At 43.6% G+C, this 22484-nt stretch overlaps 1 protein-coding gene across 5 annotated transcripts in view; it reads right to left on the reverse strand.

Moving 5' to 3' along the window:
* CACNA1I (calcium voltage-gated channel subunit alpha1 I) overlaps positions 1 to 22484 on the reverse strand; it is a 361276-nt gene that overhangs the window by 251235 nt on the left and 87557 nt on the right. For all 5 annotated transcript variants that reach the window (XM_081928146.1, XM_081928148.1, XM_081928149.1 and 2 more), the window contains one exon: positions 8963 to 9273. In XM_081928146.1, coding sequence (XP_081784272.1) covers positions 8963 to 9252 — 290 coding nt within the window. In that variant the 5' untranslated portion in view covers positions 9253 to 9273. The remainder of the gene's footprint in view (positions 1 to 8962; positions 9274 to 22484) is intronic.

Here is a 22484-nt window from a genome sequence, read left to right on the forward strand (position 1 = left end):
CACACAAGCCTCTGCATTATGACAAACTCCTGGACTGCCAAACTCCCAAGAACCAGAGGCCCTTTGGAAAACACGGGTGCCATTTCCCATCACACAGGGTACAGACTGAAACCCAAAGTTTAGTAACTTTTTAAAAATATACAGTACTGAATTATGCTAGATCCTTAAGTTAATATATAAAATGTATTGTAAAAAATTATAGACACAAAAGTAAAATCAAGTAAGGTATTACATACAGGCAAGTTACAGGGAACCAGGCAGAGGGCTTTCTCGGTAGTGGCGCCTGCCCTGTGGAATGCCCTCCCACCAGATGTCAAAGAGAAAAACAACTACCAGACGTTTAGAAGACATCTGAAGGCAGCCCTGTTTAGGGAAGCTTTTAATGTTTGACAGACTATTGTATTTTAATATCTTGTTGGAAGCCGCCCAGAGTAGCTGGGGAAACCCAGCCAGATGGGCGGTGTTAATAATAATAATAATAATAATAATATTTATTAAAATAAGTCAAAGAGGGTAAAGGGCCTAGGATGATGGAGCAGGTGCCAACCAGATTTCCTATTGATGGCAAATGTGTAGTAAAATTCTTCACATCCCTTAGTGAGATATAACATAGCTGCTGGAGGAAAGGTATATTAAAAAAAAAAAGACTTCAATGATATATTAGCCCCATACACACCATACATTTGAAGCACATGGCTTCCCCTAAAGGATACTGGGAACTACAGTTTGTTAATGGTACTAGGAATTGTAGTTCTGTGGAAGGTAAACTATGGTTCCCAGAATTCTTTGGGGCAAGCCATGTGCTTTAAATTCACAATGTGGGTGTAACCACTGAGGGAAGCCCCTGCTGCTTACATGTCTGTAGCATGAGTTAAAATAGTTGCTTATCCTCTGCGTACTTTGAATGTTCCTTGTCCCAGTGTGGCAGATGAGCTACCACAACATGAACAAAAAATAGAGATCAGCAAAATGGCAAAAATGAACAAATAAGAGACACTTCTGGAACCTTACAGGAACCTGCTGCTCTGGAGATTCTGTAAAGGCAGAATCTCTAAGTAGCCACCACTGTCTTCCCATTAGAACAGACCCATTGTCATCCATCAGGAGAGCAAAGAAATTTAATTCACTCAAGTAACTGCTGTGCCTGGAGAGCTTATTGGCACCAAGGCAAACAATTTGCTTCTTCCACTCCAGCTTCAACATCAAAAGTTGAGGTTCTTGGGGGGTGGGGATCAGTGTTTACCATTTGTTTCCACAGCAACAATCTGCAAATTCTAAAACTCACAAAATAGCAAGCTGAAGATCTGAAAGCAAGATGGTATAATCACCATGCTTCAGAATCCCTTCCCTGGGAATACAGCAACACTAATATGTCTAGCTTCTCACACAGATATATATATATACACACTCCACATAAAATATCTTGCAGCGAACAAGCATGATAACTCCCTTCAAATATGTGGGGCCTCACTCTCTTGTGTGCTATCACAGGATTTCAGCTTACCCTCTTAGTTGCAGACATTTTGTCAAAATCTCCTGCTGTAAACTGTCCTGTACATGAACTCAAACACAAAAATGCAACATTCATTTTCCTCTCCGGAGTCACTCAGACCACATCCTGTGAGCACTGCAGGATGTGCTTTCATGTAATGCTTGCGTCTTTGCCTTTCAATGGAACAAAATGGCTGCAAAATCCACATTTTAGCATATTCCAAAGTGCAGCAGAAATATCTCCAGCTTCCGTGTGTCAAAAAATACTATTTTGTATTGCCTTCTCTTGTAGGGCGTTTAACAGGCTTTCTACAAAGACAACTTTCTCCCCCCCCCCCATATAAGGCTTCTTAGTTAAGACTGTGTGACCCTTCTGCAAGTGTAAACCAAGGGGTTCAGTTTCTAAAATATACTGTTGGAGAAACAGCTTTATTTGCATTGCAGATGATTTGCAGCTACCACCTCTGGTAAAGACTATTGCTGTGATAGAGTCTAAACAAAAATAATAAAAATAAAAAATCATTTATACCCCAACGTATGGGCTGGGATTTCACTGAAAACTCTGGTGGGAATTTTATGCAGACAGAAGAAGGGAACTGAAAGTGAATTTTTACCAGGCAATTGGAATAACCACCTGTTCCAAGGAGAAATGTCACCATTAATTCTTAATGTTCACAGACTGGAAACACTCTTTTGCAGGCTGGTGCACTGGAAGACTTGTCCAGAGCTTACACCAGCACAGCAACTATATATTTACAGGTGATGCAACAAGATCCAGTGTGTGTGTGTGTGTGTGTGTAGTCATTTCATTCAAGGCCCCTCTGGACTGCTGCCCTGTCGTTTTCTGCAGGTGAGTTCTTTCACATGCAATTGACACAATATTGGTGCATTAGTGGTGGATTGAGATTGGACCGTCCACACTTCATTTCACTTTGTTACTTTTCCTGTGACGCTTCCCCAATGTTATCACATTACTGCCATCTGGAGGGGCACTCTTGTGCAATGTACAATAAAAGTAGGCTAGAAGCAGCAGCAACAACAACCCCAGAACATTTGCGGTATAAAAAAATTACAGGACTTCAGCAGGAAATTACAGGATATACACTGACAGAAAATGAAGCCGAATGGCCTCTCCAATTTTTTTGCAGGTGCAAGCTGTATTGAAAACAGGCTATCACATATAATCACCCCAATACAGTCATGAGCACAAATCACCAGGAATGCACAATTAAAGTACATCAGGAGGGGCACTCAGTTATGACTCGGAAAGCCGCCTTTTCAACAAGATAGAACTTTTTTGTTGAAAACATGGGCAACTTATGCAAATACACACACACACTAACTTTTGAGACTGTTTTATGGAAACCAAAGAATTAAAGCTCCCAGGCAAACTCCAAGGAAACACACTCAGAAACAATCATTTGACTTTGTACCTAAGCCTTCAAAAATTAAAGTAAACCATTTCAAGAGGTATGTCAAACATTGGCAAAAAAGAGAGAGCTTATGTTCACCCGATGCAAAGCTGAAATTGTGTGACTGGTTACAGCCCAGCTCTTTATTTCAAGTATGTAACATGCTATTTTGCTTTCCTGGACCATGAATGCCGTGTTCAAGACTCATGGAATTAAATGACGATTTATCAGTGACAACAGCTGCAGAAGGAGCAGCCATCTCCTCTATGAGCAAAGAAGGATGCGTCCAGGATGCAACAAAAGCCAAGCAACTGAGCCAGTGAACTGCATAATATGCCTTGTTATTTCCCTGTTTCTTATATTGATCTTTTTTAATGGCATGCTCATTCTTGCTTTCATGCTCCCATCTAAAATATTGACCTCCCATTGGGGAAGGAGGGAGAATGCGGGTTTATAGGCCTGTTAAAGAGATTCCATTTGCACAGAACTTTAAAATGGCAAAGTAAAGTTGTAACTCAAAAAAAATCCACATTTGGATCCATGCAGTGTCCCGCCGAGGTCGGTGCAGACTCTGTGTTACTGAACAAGTCCCCTTACAGATGTTTCCAGACTCTGATCTGGGGTCAGCAAATTCCGTATGTCAGTTGAGATGCTTATGCAGTATAACCACAGTCCAGCTATCCTTTTACATGCTCGACAAACACTACATGGTTGCTCACTTCTTATTTCTGGTCCTAATTTCCATGGGTATAATGGGATGGCACTGGGGCTGTACAAGGCAATTGGCCATGGCATCTCCACAAAGTAATGGTGATTATATGAAAGCAGACTGTGCCATTCTGATTGGGAATTTAAACTAGAGTTTATAAAGGACATCAAGATCCTTGTGGGTAAAAGCTTCTATGTAACAATACAAAACCACTCAGCAAGTATGCATGCAACTAGAAAGCCTGTAGCACATTGCCTTAGATCAGAGAAAACCAACCTGGTGCCCCCTCCAGATGTTGCTTGGCTCCAACTCCCATCAGCCCCAGCCAACATGGCCAACTTGGCCAATGACCAGGTGTGATGGGAGTTGTAGGTCTACAATATCTGGAGGTAATCACATTGGCTACCTCTGCTCTTGATGAAGTAGTTTAGAACAGAGGGGGCTAATTTATACATGCTTAGACAACTGGCCTTTCTAGCCCAGTATTGTCTACACTGACAAGTAGCTGGTGCCCAGGGCCTCAGGCAAAAAGATTTCTCAACTCACCATGTCTTTATAACTGGAGAGTTGCCCAAAACTGAACCTGGGACTTCTGTGTACAAAGCATTGGCTTCATCACTGAACTATGTTGCTAATTTGGCTTCCAAATTTGGATTGCAAGATTTGCAAAAGCCACCATCTCCCCCAAGCAGTTTGCAGATGTGGGCTTGCATCTAGACCAGCAAGTCAACAGAGGCCCGCTGTGACCTCACAGCAGATCATCCAATGGTTATCAAGTGAAGTGGAGCAGCAGCAACAACAGCAAGAAAATGAAGAATCTCAGAAGAGAGATTCATTGACAGTTATAGGCAGTTACATTGCATTCCCCTTTAATAGAGAAACAATTTACTACCTCAACCTCTTTATCTCTTTCCAAAGGGGCAGGTGTGTTCATCTGCTGTAGCATAATCAAGGAAGAGTCTTGCGGTACTTTAAAGACTAACACATTTTCTTTATCTCTCCAAGCTTTGATAAAACTGTAAAGAAATGCTTTTCATTTTCTCATTTCCAATCTAAATTTTGATCTTTCACAAATAATCTGGGCTCTGAAAAACACAATGCCTTCAGAACTGAAATTTCAGGATTGTTTTAAAAAACGATCTAACAGAAACAGACATCTGCTAATAATTTTTTCTGCTAATAAATATCGGCACAGTAACTGTGATTCAGCCCTTTCAAACTTGCATTACTAAATGCAAATGAAAAATTGAGAAAACCATAGTGACGCTAGCTTGTCTAGATCCTTTGTTAAAATTCTGAGCAGTGAAAGTAGACTAAAAAACAGACGCTTTCCCTCTCCTTAATGTTAATGATGCCCAGCAATATTTCTCATCATTATCTGAGTCAGATAAGGTGATTCTTGGAAACAGGAATGGACTGGATGAAGGCCACTACAGTGAGGCTGAATCCTGACAAACTGAGGTCTTGAGAGTGGGTGGTTCTCAAGTCAGAATTTGGTAAAATTGTTGGGTCATATGTCATTACATTGTTTGTATAATGAACAGGTAGTGCATTGCAACCCATTTGTGCAAAGAGGTTCAAGGCAACAACTAGTTTATCTATGCCAGATTTGCATGAGAGATTCAATACCCAAAGGGCTACATCTACACATGGCCAGTAGGGAGACATGTGAATCCTGAATTTCATACCACTGTTATGGTCTTCAGCGTTAAATAATGGAAGCTAGGAAACAGCAGTAGGATTGTTTGAATTGGTTCTGTTTTGGAATTTATAAAATAAATACAGTTAGACTGAAAACCTCCATAAAGAAACTGGGCCCTTTCAAATACTAGCAAAGTTACCCATCCTTTCTCACATGGCCAAACAGTTTGTGCTGCTCTCGGAGTCCGAGGACATCAGCAACAAGACCAAGAAAGCTGTCAGTCTCCCCACACCCTCTTGGCTCCACCTACCACTGCTGTACAGTCCATTATCTGTCTTGGACTCAACTACACTCAACCACAAAGCAGTCTACTAGGGTGAGAAACAGATTAGTAAATATGTGTACATTAATGCAGACTCTCCTCACTCTACAGTTTCAGTGTCTTTACCACTGGTACCTGGTACCCAGTGTCCATTGGGACTGGTGGGGCAGAAAGCAGGAAGCCAAAGTCAACGACAGGCAGAGCCACCTCCTTATTGGTTGTAAGTAAGATGGCAGTCAGGTAGGGGTTGTCATGGTGCCCCATTTTCCCTAATGGTCCTTCACTGGTCCCTAAATTCAAACAAGCATACAAAACACAATGCTAAACCTTCCTGAGCTTCCCTCTTAAACTGTTGCAATCCATAATGTACCTTTTCCTGTGAGAATCTGTGTCAGAGCCCAAATATTGACTGTGAACTCAATCTCAAAACCTGGCTCCCTATTCCCCACCACCAGAACTACATTCAATTTTTGGTTTGTACCGAAACTAAGCCTTGCAAATAAGCCCACAGAAGACAGTAGTCCATATTGGGGTCCATGACCCATCAATCATTTGTTTGTTGAGCCCATTGTCTGGTGATCCATCCATGAGTGGGTGATGTATAAGGATGGATTGTGCCCTAAGACTACTGGCTTGAATTGGTAGATTTAGAGTTCAAGTTTATTGTGTGCTGATTTCAACTAATGAAGATGAATTTGAATTAGTGGGCGGGTGTATTAAAGGCACACTTCTTCATATTTGTAGGCTATTTTGATGGTACTGGCATGTTAACACAGTAAAAAACGAAATATGTATTACTGAGTTGCATGCAATCTAACATTAGTGCTAGAAGCAGGAGAGTTTGAGGCGTTGCTCAAGCCGCCAACAGAAGCAGTATAACAGTACAACACAGCATACAATAGGCTAATGACTTGCAACTCTTCTAACAACCCAAGCTGGCAATTGTACTACCCTAAGAATGGGGCTCCCACTAGCAGAATGGCCGCTATGCTAGTGAAGTTGCCACAGATGGATCAATGCATCCCTTTACTTCTTACAATGAGTGGCCTTTGGGGTTTCTTAAATAAGTTCTCTTACTTCAGTATTTCAAGCAGTCACTTTTAGGGAGGTTATGGTAATACACGAGTCTTCTGAAGACTGGTTCAAAAGACAGAAGCTTCATCAAAATCCTTTAATCCTAATGCAAACACTTTGTAAATAAGCCCAGTGTCACTGACTTGTAATCAACGTTCAGATTATCCCCCGACAAATACCTTTGCCTCTCAGAAGATGATGAAGTGGGGTTCCCCTCCCATCCAGTCAGCTGTTGCAAGCGAGCTTGTGCTGAAAAGTCAGGGAGAGGCCACGACTCCTATAGAGTTTTCAGCTCTCCAGAGACTTCTGGCTGGCACAAGTGCGACACCCATTAAATGTGGCTGCAAAGAGGACATGTGGAAGATGGATGCTTTCTTGTTATATGCTATGTCTACAAAAACAGCCAAGGGAAATGAACTGCTCCTCCACAACGTAGCCTTCTCAGGGAGTTCATGAAAGTTAGCTGCAGACAGCTGTCGCTGCTGCAATCAGCTGATAGTCTCTGATCACTGCACCCCAGGAATCATTTCAATAACTACAAAATCCCACCACCTTAGCTGCCAACAGGATAATAGTGAGACACATGACAGGGAGACCACAAGTCCATGGAAGCACTGTTTAGATTTACAGGTATAGGGAGAATGGAATGAACTTGGGAGTCTCCAAAAGATGTTATTGTTATAGTCACGAGGCAAAGACTGAGGCTGAATAGACTTACAGCAGCTTCAGAGCTAATCTCTATGATTCAGTAGGGAAATGCATGATAAAAGGAGCAGCTGATCATGGTCACAATCCATAAGGTGTTGCTGCAAAACAAAAGGCTCTTCATGGGAGCAATACTTGGTGGATTGTGATGAATTATCCACACTACTATTCTTGCCCAAAGCCCTGCCTCCAGGATGTGTTTAACCCAGGATTTTAAAAAGTTGGAGTGGTTTCCTAGGGGCAAGCATGTAATGTGTTTTGAGGGAGGACATAGATCGAATACTTCTAGGGCAATAAATAAAGCAGTTAGTGAATTCAGTAAATATACAAAGGCAAGAATTTCTGTAGTACGTCAGACAGACTCATCAGGCCAACTCTACCATTAGGCAAAGTGAAGCAACTGCTTCAGGTGGCGGTTCTGGGGCGAGCAGTAGGAAGGGAAGGCAACAGATATAAGGAGTTGGACAGAACTGTGTGTGTGCCCCATATAGCCTGCTCTGTACCTACTAATCTGGCCTGCTGTCCTCAGATGTAGGAGAATAAAGTGTTTTGTCAGTTGTATTGAATTAAGATTAAACTGCCCATCCTGGAAAGAGGAACAGGTGCATCTTGGCTATTGTTGCAGGCAGAAAATTGTATTGGGCTGGCCCTCAGACTCCTGTTTCACCCAATCCAGTATCTTCTTGCTGGCATGTGGAATAATGTGGCCAGACAAGATCCTCTCCATAAACCCCATTTCAGTTAATGATCAGTGTTAGCCCTAAAATTTCTGGACCATCCATAATAATTCCAGCTGTCAAGCAGTCATGGACTACAACTGCAACCTGTTGCAAAATTTAATAATCAATCCTATTACCAGGGCTGGCCCTACCATTAGGTTAAGCAAGGTGGTTGCCTGAGGAGGCAGATGATGACGGGTGGAGAATAGACAGGGTTGCGTGTGCCACACAGGTTACCTTGCGCCTTCTAAGCTGCCCTACTGCCTTTCAGATGCAGTGAAGGACACTGTCCCTTCACCAGTGCTGAAAAAAGATCAGACTGCTAGATTCCTTGCAAGTGTTTGTGCACAGAATGGGGAGGGGATCTTGTCCTTTGCCTCAGGACAGCAATAAGCCTTGGGGTGGCCATGTTTATAGCTATCAGATAGCTTACTGTATATCAGAGAAGACTACAAAATAAATGCATGCCACCACATCAAGTTCTCCTAGAAACAAGTTAGCACTGCTATAACCTATGCTCTGAAGCTTTCAAAGAGTCATACCGTGACGCCTTTGGCAGCGCAGGAAAAGTAAAGAGATGAAGGGGGGGAAATACATTTTAAAATGTTTGTCCCCTCTCTTCTCCCTGCCCCTCATCTCTGTTCTTCTGATTCTAACTGACAGTCGCTCCCTCTGAAGTCTCCCATTTCGCAAGCAGCTCCTTTTTGCTTGCATATTGCAGCAGCCAAGGCACTGTTTAAATGCAAGCAGGGAACAAAGTGACGCATTAAATATGTAAGAAATGCCGTCTCTTACCTGTCAGGTGCTCTGCAAGGGCAGGAGAACAAAGGGAGGGCAGAGAGGAAGGAGAAAGGCTAGAAAGGGCAGCTTGTGGTTTTGAAAGGATATGGATTGCACACCATCTTGATGCACCAACTGCGAGGGCTGGTGGTCTGTTTCAGGCAGAAGAAAACCACGGGGGCCAAATCAGGATAGGGCACATCTGGGTCCGGCGGAGGCTCCATGTCACCATCATCATCTTCGTCACCCAGGTCTGGGGATGGTGGTGGTTGCTCCAGCAGGGTTGGTTGCTCACTCATTCCCGGATCCACATGTTCCAGAGAGCACAGAGTGGGATTGCGAGTGGGTGGGTTCCCCGACTGCCGGGTAGAGGAGGGGTGGGAGCCATGTTCGGCCATGTTGGCATGAAATGAGAATCCCTGGAAAGAGACAGAAGTGACACAGTTGACGAACAGTCCACCACCAAATGCACAGCGCAACTGTCCTTTGCTTTGATAGAACCAATCCAAAATGTTAGATGAGCTTGCTTGCTTGCTTGCTTGCTTGCTTGCTTGCTTGCTTGCTTGCTTACTAATGTCCTTCTCATTCCAGGCCATACCGAGGAGTTTTCATAACTCCTCCTCACTCTGGCTCAATAAACACATTCATGATGAAAAGGCAATAATATTTTAGCCCTCGGTACAGACCCCACTGGCAGAAGCAGCGCAATCTGTCAGTGTGTGTGTGTGTGTTACACACTGCTGACGAGGCCAGGAAACTTCATGGTAGACCTCCATCTACGGCTAATTATACCCAACACAACTTGGCATATTGAGGATGTGGGTTGACAGGATCCATGCCAAATTTGGTTGGCAACTCAGCCCACATGTAACAGGCCCCTGCAAAGTTGCCTATAGTTGGTCGAGTATTGGAACGATTAACATGAATCGTGCCATGATCTATGCGGGCAGTGATGCAAACACCCAACTGTTTCACCACATGCTGCCTGGACACTGTATGTAAAATCCACTCAGCTCACATATTCAACGTCCCACTTTGGTTGCGTCATTTAAAAATGAGAGTCTCACCCCATCTATTCCCTCTTCATCCACTAAAATCCATTTAGAAACTTGTTGCCAAAGTCATTTTTCCTGCTACTTAATCAAACCACATCACTCTCTAATCCATTATACAGTGTGAGCCACTTGACTGGTCCTACATATTCCATGAACACAACACTGCATACAAACCATTTTCTGTCTTTTAAAGGCCCTTCAGGATTCTAGCTTGAATCCTGCATCAACGTTCAGCATGATGCCTTGAAACTCAGAGAGTACATTTAGAAAAAGTATAAAACTTGTATGGTTTTCATTATCATATAACATCTCACTCTCAAATACTATTTTCCCCTAGGACTTAAAATTCAGCTGAAAATTTCCTTTCCCCTTTTGAAGGAATGAATTTATAGTCCTGGACTGCTTGTGTATATGATGTACTTGTTATGTCTTCATGCAACTGGCAAAGGGATACATAGCTTTGTTGTCTATGGGGAGTATAGGGTTAACTTGGAGACCTGGCAGATTTGTCAAGGCTCAAATAGCTCAGAGCATGAGATTCTTGTTCTCAGAGTTGTGGGTTTGAGCCCCACAATGGGTGAAAGATTCCCGCATTGTAGGGGGTTGGACTAGATGACCCTCACGGTCCTTTCCAACTCTACAATTCTACGATTCTATGATTAATTAAACAACAGGGTTGAGGCATCTGCCATTGCTGATGTGAAGGATAGCACATCCCTCATCTGAGGGCAGAAAATGTGAAAGCTCTAAATTTCCTTGAGCAAATGTCCCAAGTGGAGGAGCATATGATTGACAGGCAATGCCATGAATACAGATAGACAGACAGACAGACAAGAGACAAGCGGATTAAGGGGATCTAAGTTTGGGAAGAAGGAACAAGGAACAAAAAGCCTACTTGAGACCAAAGAAGCCTGGTAAATTAGGGATGGCTCAGACTAGGGCTAAAGGATCATATTTATCCAATTTTGTTCTGAAGAGAATATTTTTGGTTTCAGCAGGTTTGGGACATTGCATTTATATGTAATGTTTACATGGGGATACCTCAAATGGGGGAAGAGTGGCAGAAGCAAAGGGATACACTCTGTTGTGGCCAGAAAGCCAGGTGGTTGGGACATGGCCATCAAACCTGCCTTTCCCCATAAGGTCCCTAGGCAGGTTACAACAATATAATGTACCATTATCAATGGAACACCCCAGTGTAAATTCAACAAAAGAGATGGGCCCCAGTGAAAGGTGTACAATGAAGATGCCAGAAGCCCATTTGTGGGGCAGGAGTTCCACAATTTAGGGGCTGCCACAGAGAAAGCCCTCTCCTGGGTCACTATTCCCTGTACTTCTGAACTCCCAAGGGTGCCCCCAGAAGGTCAGCAGGGATAGAGGCAGTCTTTCAGATATCCGGCACCTCAATCATTGAGGACTCTCAGCACTAGTGTGAGTACCTTTAACTGGGCCCAGAAATGAAATAGCAACCAGCTGAATCTGAAAGGTAAGCTCTGGTACCAGGTACATAGCAGTGCACTCTGGAAACAAACAAAAAATAATCAGAAAAAAATTAATGTGGCAGCTATTAAATAGGTGCAGGTGGGAGGGGATAGTGTTGCGCAGCTCCAGTTCTCACTTGAAGCAAGGCTCTGCTCCACAAAGTGAACAGCTATGGAATACTGTGGCTTTTTAGGAAGATTAATCAAAAGGTGAGAAAAGGTTACTGAGAAGCATAGGACATAAGGCTTCACTGCAGCAGCCCTGAAGCACTGCTGGTTCTGGCACAGTGCCCTACCAAACAGCTGCTTAAGTCATTCAGAAACACATAATGACTATTGGCTGAATTAGAAAAGCAGGCACATGTACTTCATGTAACAGAACACAAAAAAGGAGGGAAGATCAGCATTTCAACAGGGTTTACTTGAGGAGAACCTCTAGGTTCCCAGGGGAGGCACAATTATGCAAAAGCTCATGGATGTGAGAGCAAGCTGGTGCCCATGAAGTCCATACCCTCCAAGATGTTGAGTCCCAAAACATGCATCTTTCTATCTGCTCTCATGCAGGTCACATGACTCATGTGGAATATTACAGAGCCCAAAATATGTGCTTGGGGGAAGCGTGCTCTCACAGTGCCCCAAAATGTGCTTTTGGGGGCACCATGTGAGATCACAGTCCCCCACCCTGCATTTTTTTCCAAGGAGAGATATCAGCAAAAAAATCATGCAAAATCATGGCCTCTCAAATGGTTGCAGGGGAAAACAGGATGTCCCAGTTTTTCTGGGATACTTGGGGGGAGGTATAGAAGTCCTCAGTTGCAACTGCCTGCAAAAACCCTTAGTGCAGTCACTGCCTCTCAGCCTAGGCTACCTCACAGGACTGTTGTTGGAATTAAATGAGGGGAGGGAGAACCATATATGCCACCTTGAGCTCATTGGAGGAAAAGGTGAGATATAAATGTGATAAGTAAGTAGGAGTCCCAGACTAACTTTACTTATGCAACATGAACTGGCTGGTATGTTGATGGAATCTCCCTTCTCATAAAAAGAATAGTTACAGGCTGGAAGCACCCTGATCCCTACAGCCATTCTGAAATCCATCTGTGCTTCTTCGCGGACATCCAGTGTTGGCTTCCATCTAGTGTTTATTTGGTTTGAAAAAGGTTTTTTCCTTTTAAAAAATGTAGATTTGAATGCATTAACTTCTATGTAAAGTGTCTGAGCACCAATTGCAGAGGGGGCACTGCATAAACATTTATGATGTCCCTGTTGTCCCCCCCCCTTCATTTAAAGAGCCCTAGCAGGGAAGAGCACTTGCTTTTTTTCTGAAACACATAAAAACAGCTTAGATGCCAGAGCGCAAGGAGGAAGTGCAATTATTGACAGAAGACTGCATTGTGCCCCCTCCTGGCGCCTTATGCGATGGCGTTCTGGTCTGCTGTGTGATGGAATGCGTCTCCCCTCATTCTGTTATTACAAAGAGGGCAGCACAGAACAGCGTGTCACACTGGGGTGGCTTATGTAGCAATGCGAAAGCATTTAAAAACATCAATTTCCAGTAAAATCCAATTGCCAACAGTAGAGGATTTATCAGTGACAAAGATCCAAAACACAGAGCTTATCTGCTCATAATCCTGTCTCCACTCTAAAAGCGGAACATTATCTTCCCCGTGTTTCCCAGATCTTTCTGCCCATGAGCTTGCCTTTGTTGTGCTGTTGCTATACAGCCCATGTTCAATCAATGTTGCTTGGTCTAGACGTGCAGCACCTCCTGCTGTTTATCTGCAGACCCTTGTTCTCCGTGCAGATCTGTTTCCAGGCATTCCAGTCACGCCTGGACACAGTGGGGCCAACACCTTGCTCTCTAATCTGTGGGCAGTCTTTATACCTGCTTCTAGTTTGTTTTAATAAATTATATCTCAAGTTCTTTCCATCAAGGCGAGTTCACCCCGGGCACTGGGGAAGCATCTACAGATGCGCAGCATATTTAGAACTGCAGCAAGAACACAGGGAAATGAGTACATTATGTTGGAGATGTGCAAATGCAAATATTTTATGCCCAAGAAAAGTGAGGAAATCTTCCCAAAAGAAATGGCAGTTTGCATATTAACAGAATGGTCTATTATGGGGGGGGGGGAGGAATCTGTGACTGTCCAGATAGATGTCAGGAGTAGGAGTCTCTGACCACTGGTCACACTCGTTGCAGCTGATGGAAGTGGGAGGATCACAGGTGAGGCTACGCAGAGTCTATTATTTCCTTGTATATTTCAGGATGGCATGATGGGGATCATCATAGTGTCTAGATCAAAAACTTATTTCAGAGTAAGCATTCTGTAACTCAAATATAACATCTGAAGCTAGCTAAAAATTATTAGAATCTATTTTAAGAGAAATATTAGTACAAATAAATGCTCCTTATAACCAAGTAAAACAATTATAAGGAAAAATCTCTGCACATTCTCACGACCCTGTGGATAATGCATTAAGATCTGAAATTGTTTGCATAAATTACATTTTAAATTAAAATGTTAGCATGCGTTGCCAGTATTCTGTAATATTTTACTGATACTCTGCAGCTGCAGTTCTATGCCACTTACCTGACAGTAATTCCCACTGAGTGCAGTGGGACTTACTTCAGAGTAAACTTGCATAAGATAGTGATATAAGTACTGTGCAGACTTACATGGGAGCAGATCAAACTGAACTCAGTGGGACTTGCTGAGATACAAAGGTGTGTTGTCTTCTGGCAGGGACACATGGCTTGTTTTATCTGCTTATAGTTCACCCAAAGTCCTGTTCAGAAGGTTGCATCCATCGCAACAGCTCTACTCGCACAACAAACTTGCATGCTTCCAATGGAACTTCCTCCTCTCCTGTCCCCCAAGGCCCCATGTGCCCTCGAAATCAGCTCTGGGGGTTTGTTGGACCTTCTGGAACAGACTGGAGGAGGTGGAGGAAACAGAAGTCCCATTGCAAGAGCAAAGCTCTGCTCATGCAGTGGTGGACACAAGCTGTTGTTATTTTAGTGTGAGGATGGATTAAGAAACACATGGGCAAATATCCCAAATGGACACTGATGGGTTCACTAAATAGCTACACTATTTGTTTGTTTGTTTAATAAACTGTTTGATCCAAAAAATCATAGCTAAAGCATGGTTGAAATACACAAACCAATTATTAAACAAATAAACATCAACCCATCAGCATTAAAAACAAAGAAAAAGCTTTTTTAAAAAAAATATAAGCAATTAGACCTTATGTGTCTGGTTTCCAAAATGATTACATACATGGCCACAGAATTTGCATTATACCACAGGTTTGACCCCAGCACCATCATGACAGATACAGGTCATTGCAGCAATCCAGTGGCGTAGCGTGGGTTGTCAGCACCCGGGGCAAGGCAAGTAATTTGCACCCCCTAACCTGTGGATTTGCGCCGCCTAACCCTAACCCCCAGATGTTGCGCCCAGTGCGGCCGGCCCCCCCTGCACCCCCCACGCTACGCCACTGCAGCAATCCAGTGTCTTGGTGGCACCATAAAAAATGCTGGCCATTGTGACCATACCAGCAAAAGCCCTTTTTGAGCCCATTCATTCATTCTCATTTTCCAACCATTAAAAAACACAGATCTGCCTCCAGTCTATCCAAGCACAAGGATGCTCTTACAGCACACCACAAAAATCCCAAAATACCCAACTCCTTTCCCTCAAAACTATTTGCTTTTTGCACCTTTGGTGATACGTTTGTTCCAGATAACCGGGCAGTGACTTCTGAGACACATCACACATAGAAGCAGATCCCTTTTCCCTTTCACAACTTGAGCAGGATTTTCCCTACAGCCTCCCAGCATGCTGTTGTTGAGTCCACCTTCTGTTCCGTCAAGGCCACAGAGGTGAAAGGTTAGTTGAAGACTGCTGGGTGAAAAGGCTTGCTTGTTGTGGAAACTCCAAAAGACTAGAAGGCTGGCAATTCCAAGCTATGCTTTACACGGCTTCATAATTAACAATACAATGCAACAAAGCTATGGAAAGCAACCTCATTAGCATTTCCCAGTTTCCGCTCACAGTTTTATTTTCAGGATTTCTTTTGCACTCCCGCTGCCAGGTATCCGCCATAGTGAAGAGCACAACTCTCTCCCTCTGGCATTGAAAGACACAGTTTATGCCTTAGAGCAGTGTTCCCCAACCTTGGGCCTCCAGCTGGTTTTGGACTACAATTCCCATCATCCTTGACCACTGGTCTTGCTAGCAAGGGATGATGGGAGTTGTAGTCCAAAAACAGCTGGAGGCCCAAGGTTGGGGAACACTGCCTTAGAGCGAGCACTCACTGGTGGGGTAGCAACTGGTCTGGTAGTGCACCAGGGATACCTTTTTTGTGAGTGAAGGAAGGAAGGAATTGCTGCATCAGACAGATTATCTACTCCAATTTGCTGCAGCCTAAACAATTCATTACAGGCTGCATGAATGCAGAAGCAGATTAACCAGTATGGGCACTGTGAAGCTAAGAGCACCCTCTTGACAGAGAATAGCCCCCACCCCATCCAGCTCAAATAAAATCCTTCAATCAATCCAGCTCAGATGCCAGCAGGATCGTGCTTAGTTACTTCCTAGGGAGGCAGCGTACTGTAATTCGAGGAGCAGGATGGGAGTGGATATGGACTCTTTGGCCCTTAGGGCTGATTCATGCCATTTCCCCTATTTGGAGATCACCCTCGTGGGGAAGGGCCATAGCTCATTGGTAGAGCATCTGCTTTGAATGAACAAGGTACCAAGTTCAATCCCCAGCATCTCCAGTACCAACCAGTGTAGCCTATATATACTGAGCTAAATGAATGAATGGTCTGATGGTATAAACTTCCTATGTTGCCTTGTAGGACACAGTGTGAAAGAACCATAGCTAGGACCATGCAAAATGTCCCAGGTTCAATCCCTGGCACTTCCATTCAACAGAAGATAAGGCAGCAGATGATGGGAAAGGCGTCTGCCTGAGAACCTGAAGAACAAGTGCCAATCAGAGTAGTCAGCAAGAAGTAGTTGGATCTGGTAGAAGGCAGATTCATTGGCTCCTGATATTTCTTTTGGGTTAATAACCCAGTAGCACGGAACATTTCCACCAGCCCACATCCCAGGGCAGTGGTGAACAATGGAGATATCATGTGTAATTTATTCATTATTAGAATATTTTCAGCTGAATAACCTCGCAAATCAACTTGTTTAAAAAATGCATGCATTATAATTATGTTAATTAATGTAAATTAACAATGATATCTTCAGTAGCCTTGGGCAGAACGGCTGGCTCTTACACTCAGCTCTTTTCTCCACTCCTTCTGACTGCTTTTTACAAAAACAAAAAACACCACCTAAGAACTGAGAGATCCAATCAAGGAGCTCCAGCATCCCATCCAGTTTGGTCCAGTGGTTAAGGCATCAGTTGAAAGTGTCCTTTTCCTGTCTCCCAGCTCACTAGGAGAGATTCAGTGAGCTGAGCCAGTGTTGATGCCCTTCGGTTGTTGCTTATCAATCAAAATATGGCTCTGTAAAAAAATAGTTGCAGACTAGCAACATATCTGGGGTGTGTGTTGCATTTAAATGTATGCAGAGTAAGGAGCTTGTTGATTTTTCTAATTAGCAGATAAATTATTATGATTTCTCAATGCAAATAATAGCCCAGGATAAAATAATTTCTCTAACAAAATGTACACCACTTAATCAACCCAAATTTGTCATCTGAATTGAGAAGGGTACCTCAGCTGACAATAAGGAACTTGAAAATAAATATTGGGACTTTGAAGAGACTGGCACTCCTGTCCACCTCCAGTTCCTCTTGCTCTGCTGAGGCTGCAATCCCAACCCTACCTGCCTGAAAGTAAACCCCACTGAATAGGACTCACTTCTCAGTAGATATGGGGTGCATCCAGACTTTTGCCATTTTCAGGGATTCCATCACATTATCAGCAATATTTTTGCAATAAGGAAAGGGAAAATGCATTGGGAAGTGTGGGGTAACATTTAATTGATGGAACACCACATCTAACCTCCCTGCAAACAAATCACAATGAATGCTCAGTAAATACTAGCAGAGGTCACCTAACCTCCCTATGAATTTTGTGCAAACAATCACAATGAATGCTCAATACACAGTTAGCCTGGAAACAACCATGGGTAGGATCGCACTGTCAGGTTACATCTATGTTGCACATTTAAAGCACTCTTATCCCATTTTAAGGGACGCGGGTGGCGCTGTGGGTAAAACCTCAGTGCCTAGGGCTTGCCGGTCGCATGGTCGGCGGTTTGAATCCCCGCAGTGGGGTGAGCTCCCGTCTTTCGGTCCCAGTTCCTGCCCACCTAGCAGTTCGAAAGCACCCTTAAGTGCAAGTAGATAAATAGGTACCGCTTTACAGCAGGAAGGTAAAGTGTCTCCGGACAGCGCTGCCCCCCGGCCTCTTAAGTGAGATGGGCGCACAACCCTAGAGTCGGACACGACTGGCCCGTACGGGCAGGGGTACCGTTACCTTTACCTTTATCCCATTTTAACAAGCATAGCTTCACCCAAGGAATCCAGGGAGCTAAAGTATGTCAAGGTTCTCCTAACAACTTTCAGCACCCTTTTCAAACTACAGTTCCCATGATTCTTTGGGGAAAGCCATAAATGTTAGAAGTTCCATAAGAGTGCTTTCAATGCATAGTGTGGATGTGACCTAAGTTGCTAAGCAGCTAGGCTACTTCAGTTGCATGGCTCTTTCTTCCCAGGAAAGGCTGGATCCTGCAGCACTATCCCTTCCCTGGTTACCAAGATGCATGTGTATGCAGCTACCATATTGCTGGAATCCAGTTTTCTTTACTAGAAATAGAAGCAGAGAGCCAAACTTTCCCTGCTCTGCGCCCTTACTTTGAAAAGCCAATATGCAGTAACACAGCATCAAAATGAGAAAGTGGGAGCCCTGAAACTGGTGGCTGTGGACCCCTAGGAGAAGAGGATCACAGGAAAAATAACCTGCCACTTCCATGCCCACTGCTGACATCACTGCCATCATAGAGACCCACCAATATCTAATGAAATAGTCCACAGCAATTAAATATGCAGCAATTTCAGCCCTGATGTGTCTTAAAAATAACCACTCGTTGAAAACCCACTGTCAGTCTGGACAATTTCAACTAACAACACAAGCTTAGCCATGTATGCAGAGAAAACCTACCAGATTAAATGGGGTTGGCTCTCAGGTAAGTGAGATTAGGATTGCTGCCAACGTGCCACAAAATAAACTGAGCCAATCTCAAAGCAGCTAAATTGAAACCTTGTGCATGAGAGTTGCTGGAATTTTTTTTTTGGCTAATGCGTGATTACATCATACAAAAGGAACCACATTTCAGTGACTGAGAAGGACAATTAGCCATTCATAGGCCAAGGCTGCAACGGACACCTAGAGAGCAGCCTTTCCTAATCTAGTGTCCTCAAATGTTTTGGACTACAACTCCCATCAATACCAACCAAAGACAACCAACCACAACCTAAGCCACACCCCAACCTATCTCACCACCAAGGAAATACAACAAGTGAATAGTAAGAGAACACATACAAGTGATGCTGACACAAAACCCCACATATACACTAAGTAGAAGAATAGAAGCATTGCCAGCCGACCCCATCCCACTCACAATTCCCCCCTCTCCCTCTTTCCCCCTCCTTTCTTCCTAACCTAACATTGTATGCAGCACTGATGTCTCACAACAAATGGAACTGATCTGTAGGGGGGGGGGATAACTTGAAAAGAGAGACAATGCATGCATTTTTGTAAACTTAGAAATCTATAGCAGGCACCCCCAAACTCGCCCCTCCAGATGTTTTAGGACTACAGTTCCCATCATCCCTGACCACTGGTCCTGTTAGCTAGGGGTGATGGGAGTTGTAGTCCCAAAACATCTGGCGGGCAAAGTTTGGGGGTGCCTGGTCTAAAATATCTGTAGGGCACCAAGAAGCAGAGTTTGGATTTGGATTTGATATCCCGCTTTATCACTACCCAAAGGAGTCTCAAAGTGGTTAACATTCTCCTTTCCCTGCCTCCCCCACAACAAACACTCTGTGAGGTGAGTGGGGCTGAGAGACTTCAGAGAAGTGTGACTAGCCCAAGGTCACCCAGCAGCTGCATGTGGAGGAGCGGAGACGCGAACCCGGTTCCCCAGATTACGAGTCTACCGCTCTTAACCACTACACCACACTGGCTCTCAACCAAGTTGAGAAAGTCTTGTTCAGAGGCAGAAGAATAAGTCAGTGAGATAAAAGAGTATTTAATGAACACAACTATTCACTTCTATCTTAGTCCAACAGCTGTTATGCTAGAAGAGAGCATTCTGAATGGAGAGGGGGGAATCAGGAAAAAAAACTGAATGCATTTAGCAAAATGTTCTAATCAGGAAGGGTCAAAATTTTTCAAGGGTGGTTGAGAAGTGATGGTTTTTCTGCACACATCCCAAGCACCCTAAAGTTTGAATGCAGATATGCAAACATAATGTGGGTGTACGTAGCAGAAACTTCCATTATCTCAATGTCCAGGAAAAGTTCCATAATTGCAAAGGATGGGTGCACCCACACCACAAACTTAAACCTTGGGGATTGGAGCCTGTAATGCTCTCTCTACAGACCTAATGATGCCCAAGGTTCTTCAAGTGAAAGCCCAAACAGCTGAAGTTGTTTACAAGTGGTTTAAGTCTGTGATGTGGATGCAACTGATGTAGTTGGCCAACATCTGCAATGACCTGGCATCACATGCTATGTTTGAAATGGCAAGGGCCCATTCAACTCACATGGACAAGAAATGTAACATCTGAACCTCCATCAGACTACAGAACCTGTTGATTATGCTGCTCTCTATCTCCTAACATTTCCTTACCCAAATGGCCTCAGGGTACATAGCCCCTCTCTTATCCTTGCACACTGTTCTGGGAGATCTCCCGACCCCCACCTAGAACTGAACTGGGGGAGTGGGGGAGGAGACGGGAAGATACGATTGCACTAGCAGGACTTGCTGCTCTGGCTCCCACTCACACAGCTAGTTGAATCAAGCCCATTATGAGCACCTGAACAGGTCACTGTGGGCATCTGCAGTAAAGAACACCGTGAGTCATGAAGACAATCTGCTGCCCTAGAATAGAAGAGCAGCGATTATCTTATTTTTGAAGTCAGTATTTCCCACTTCTGCTTCCCCTGGAAACTGGCACAGGTAGATCAAGTGATGCAGAGGGGGGGGGAATCATGTATGCCTTTTGTAAAAAGCCAATTTCAGGTGAAATTTACATGGAGAGATGCCATGATTTCTGACAAAAGAAATAGGACATGTTTGCACAATCCATTAGGGTCAAGAGTCACCCTGTTACAAATGTGTATTCTCAATTGATTTAAAGAGGGGAGTGCCACCCCATCTTGGACTGCTGGTTTTAAATATGCCCAGCTGAAACTTTCAATAGATGCTGCAGTCATGCAGCTTGCCTAGCTATCTATTACCTAGTGATGAAACAGGTCACACATTCACAGGAGAAATGAGGAGGAGCCCACTGAATCACCGCCCATGCTCATCACTTATCTCTGCCAGGGAGGGATAACTTTATCCGTATCTATGGGACGAGGGTGTGCTGCTTTCGTAGTGAAAAATAAGACATCCCAAGTGGAAACCAGAACAGATTAATTGTGTGATAAGAGCTTCACTGAGAAAGGAATACTCCAAGATGTATTCAAGGTAAATTTCCATCACGTAGGTTTGGACAGAAAATGATCAAAGAACTGTGTAGGTTATAGAAAAGGGAAGTCAATTCATGTGGGTCTTTGTGCAAATCTAGCCTTATTTAATAAGGAAAAAATGCAATATTCAGGAGCAGAAATGCTAACAAATGTGCCCTTTCTCAAGAAAAATTAAAAGCTGCCTGAGAAAGAGCCTCAGGGAACATGACAATCCAACAAAATTTCTCTCACTCTCTTTCTTCTTCCTTGCATCTACCCAAAATGTTACTGGTATTTGAGGTCTCAGAAATGGACATTCTCTGCTCCATCCACTATATCCACTATACCAGTAGTTATTTTACAGCCTTGCCCTGAAAATTGCTCCCTAGTTTCATGAATCTTGCATCTCCCTCTGTCTTGCACATGCACTAATATGAAGAAAGCTTGCTCATTTGGCCATCACAGGTAGTTAATGGCCTTTAGCTTGCCCCTTTCTGGCTTCAGAAGTAGCTGGTTTTGCAGCCAGAAGGTTGGAGGGTGTATTTTGATTCTTCTGGAAGCAGCTGGTCTCAAATTCTGAGCTTCCTAATGAGGAGAAAAAGGTATCTGGTGTTGAAGGCACAAGAGAGGTGCTTCAGAGAGTGGTAGGCAAAGGGCCACCTCTGTCACAACAGTTTGTACCACTTAAAATATGCCTGGTTCTGCAGTCTCCAGTGAAGCATTTTATCATCCAGAATTGTGTGACAACTGACAAGAGGGTAGGGCTAAGAGCTCAGATTTGAAGGAAGCAAGTGATTGCATCTCTCTCTGTGTACTGAAAACAGAATTGAACAAGATTTTGAAATATATTTCTATCCCAGAGTATGAATTTATGTGGATAAATACACTGGGTGATATGACCAGGTACACTTCATGTGATCAAAATGGTTCTTTCTTCGTGCCAGCCAACATGATCACAAGAATCACACACAGAGGTTCCTTCATATGGTCACTATTTTACAAGAGGCATTTAAGCGCACATTGAAACATTAAGTTGTACAAGTGAATTGGATTAAAGCAGGCTGCCACCCTAGTGCAACAAATCTACTTTTTAAAAGGACTTGTTGTAGTTAGGAAAGTGATAGCGAAGAGAACAAATGAAGGTGTGTAAACACCTCACAAGCAACTCAGGATGGATCCTGATTGTTGTATAACTGCCACACACAACCCCCCCCCCGAAGATTACTGAAGATTAGATATAACCTAACCACTGTATAAACTGTGTGCAAGAAAATTAGGATGAATGCGGAATCAACAGGTTGTTTAGAAGACTCAAAAGTTTGTCCTCACAGATATGTGCCTGAGAACAATCAAGACAGGTCATGTAAACAGAACATGTCCTGCACG

Source organism: Podarcis melisellensis (assembly GCF_964234715.1).
Source record: "Podarcis melisellensis genome assembly, chromosome: 10".
NCBI classification, from domain to species: Eukaryota; Metazoa; Chordata; class Lepidosauria; order Squamata; family Lacertidae; genus Podarcis; species Podarcis melisellensis.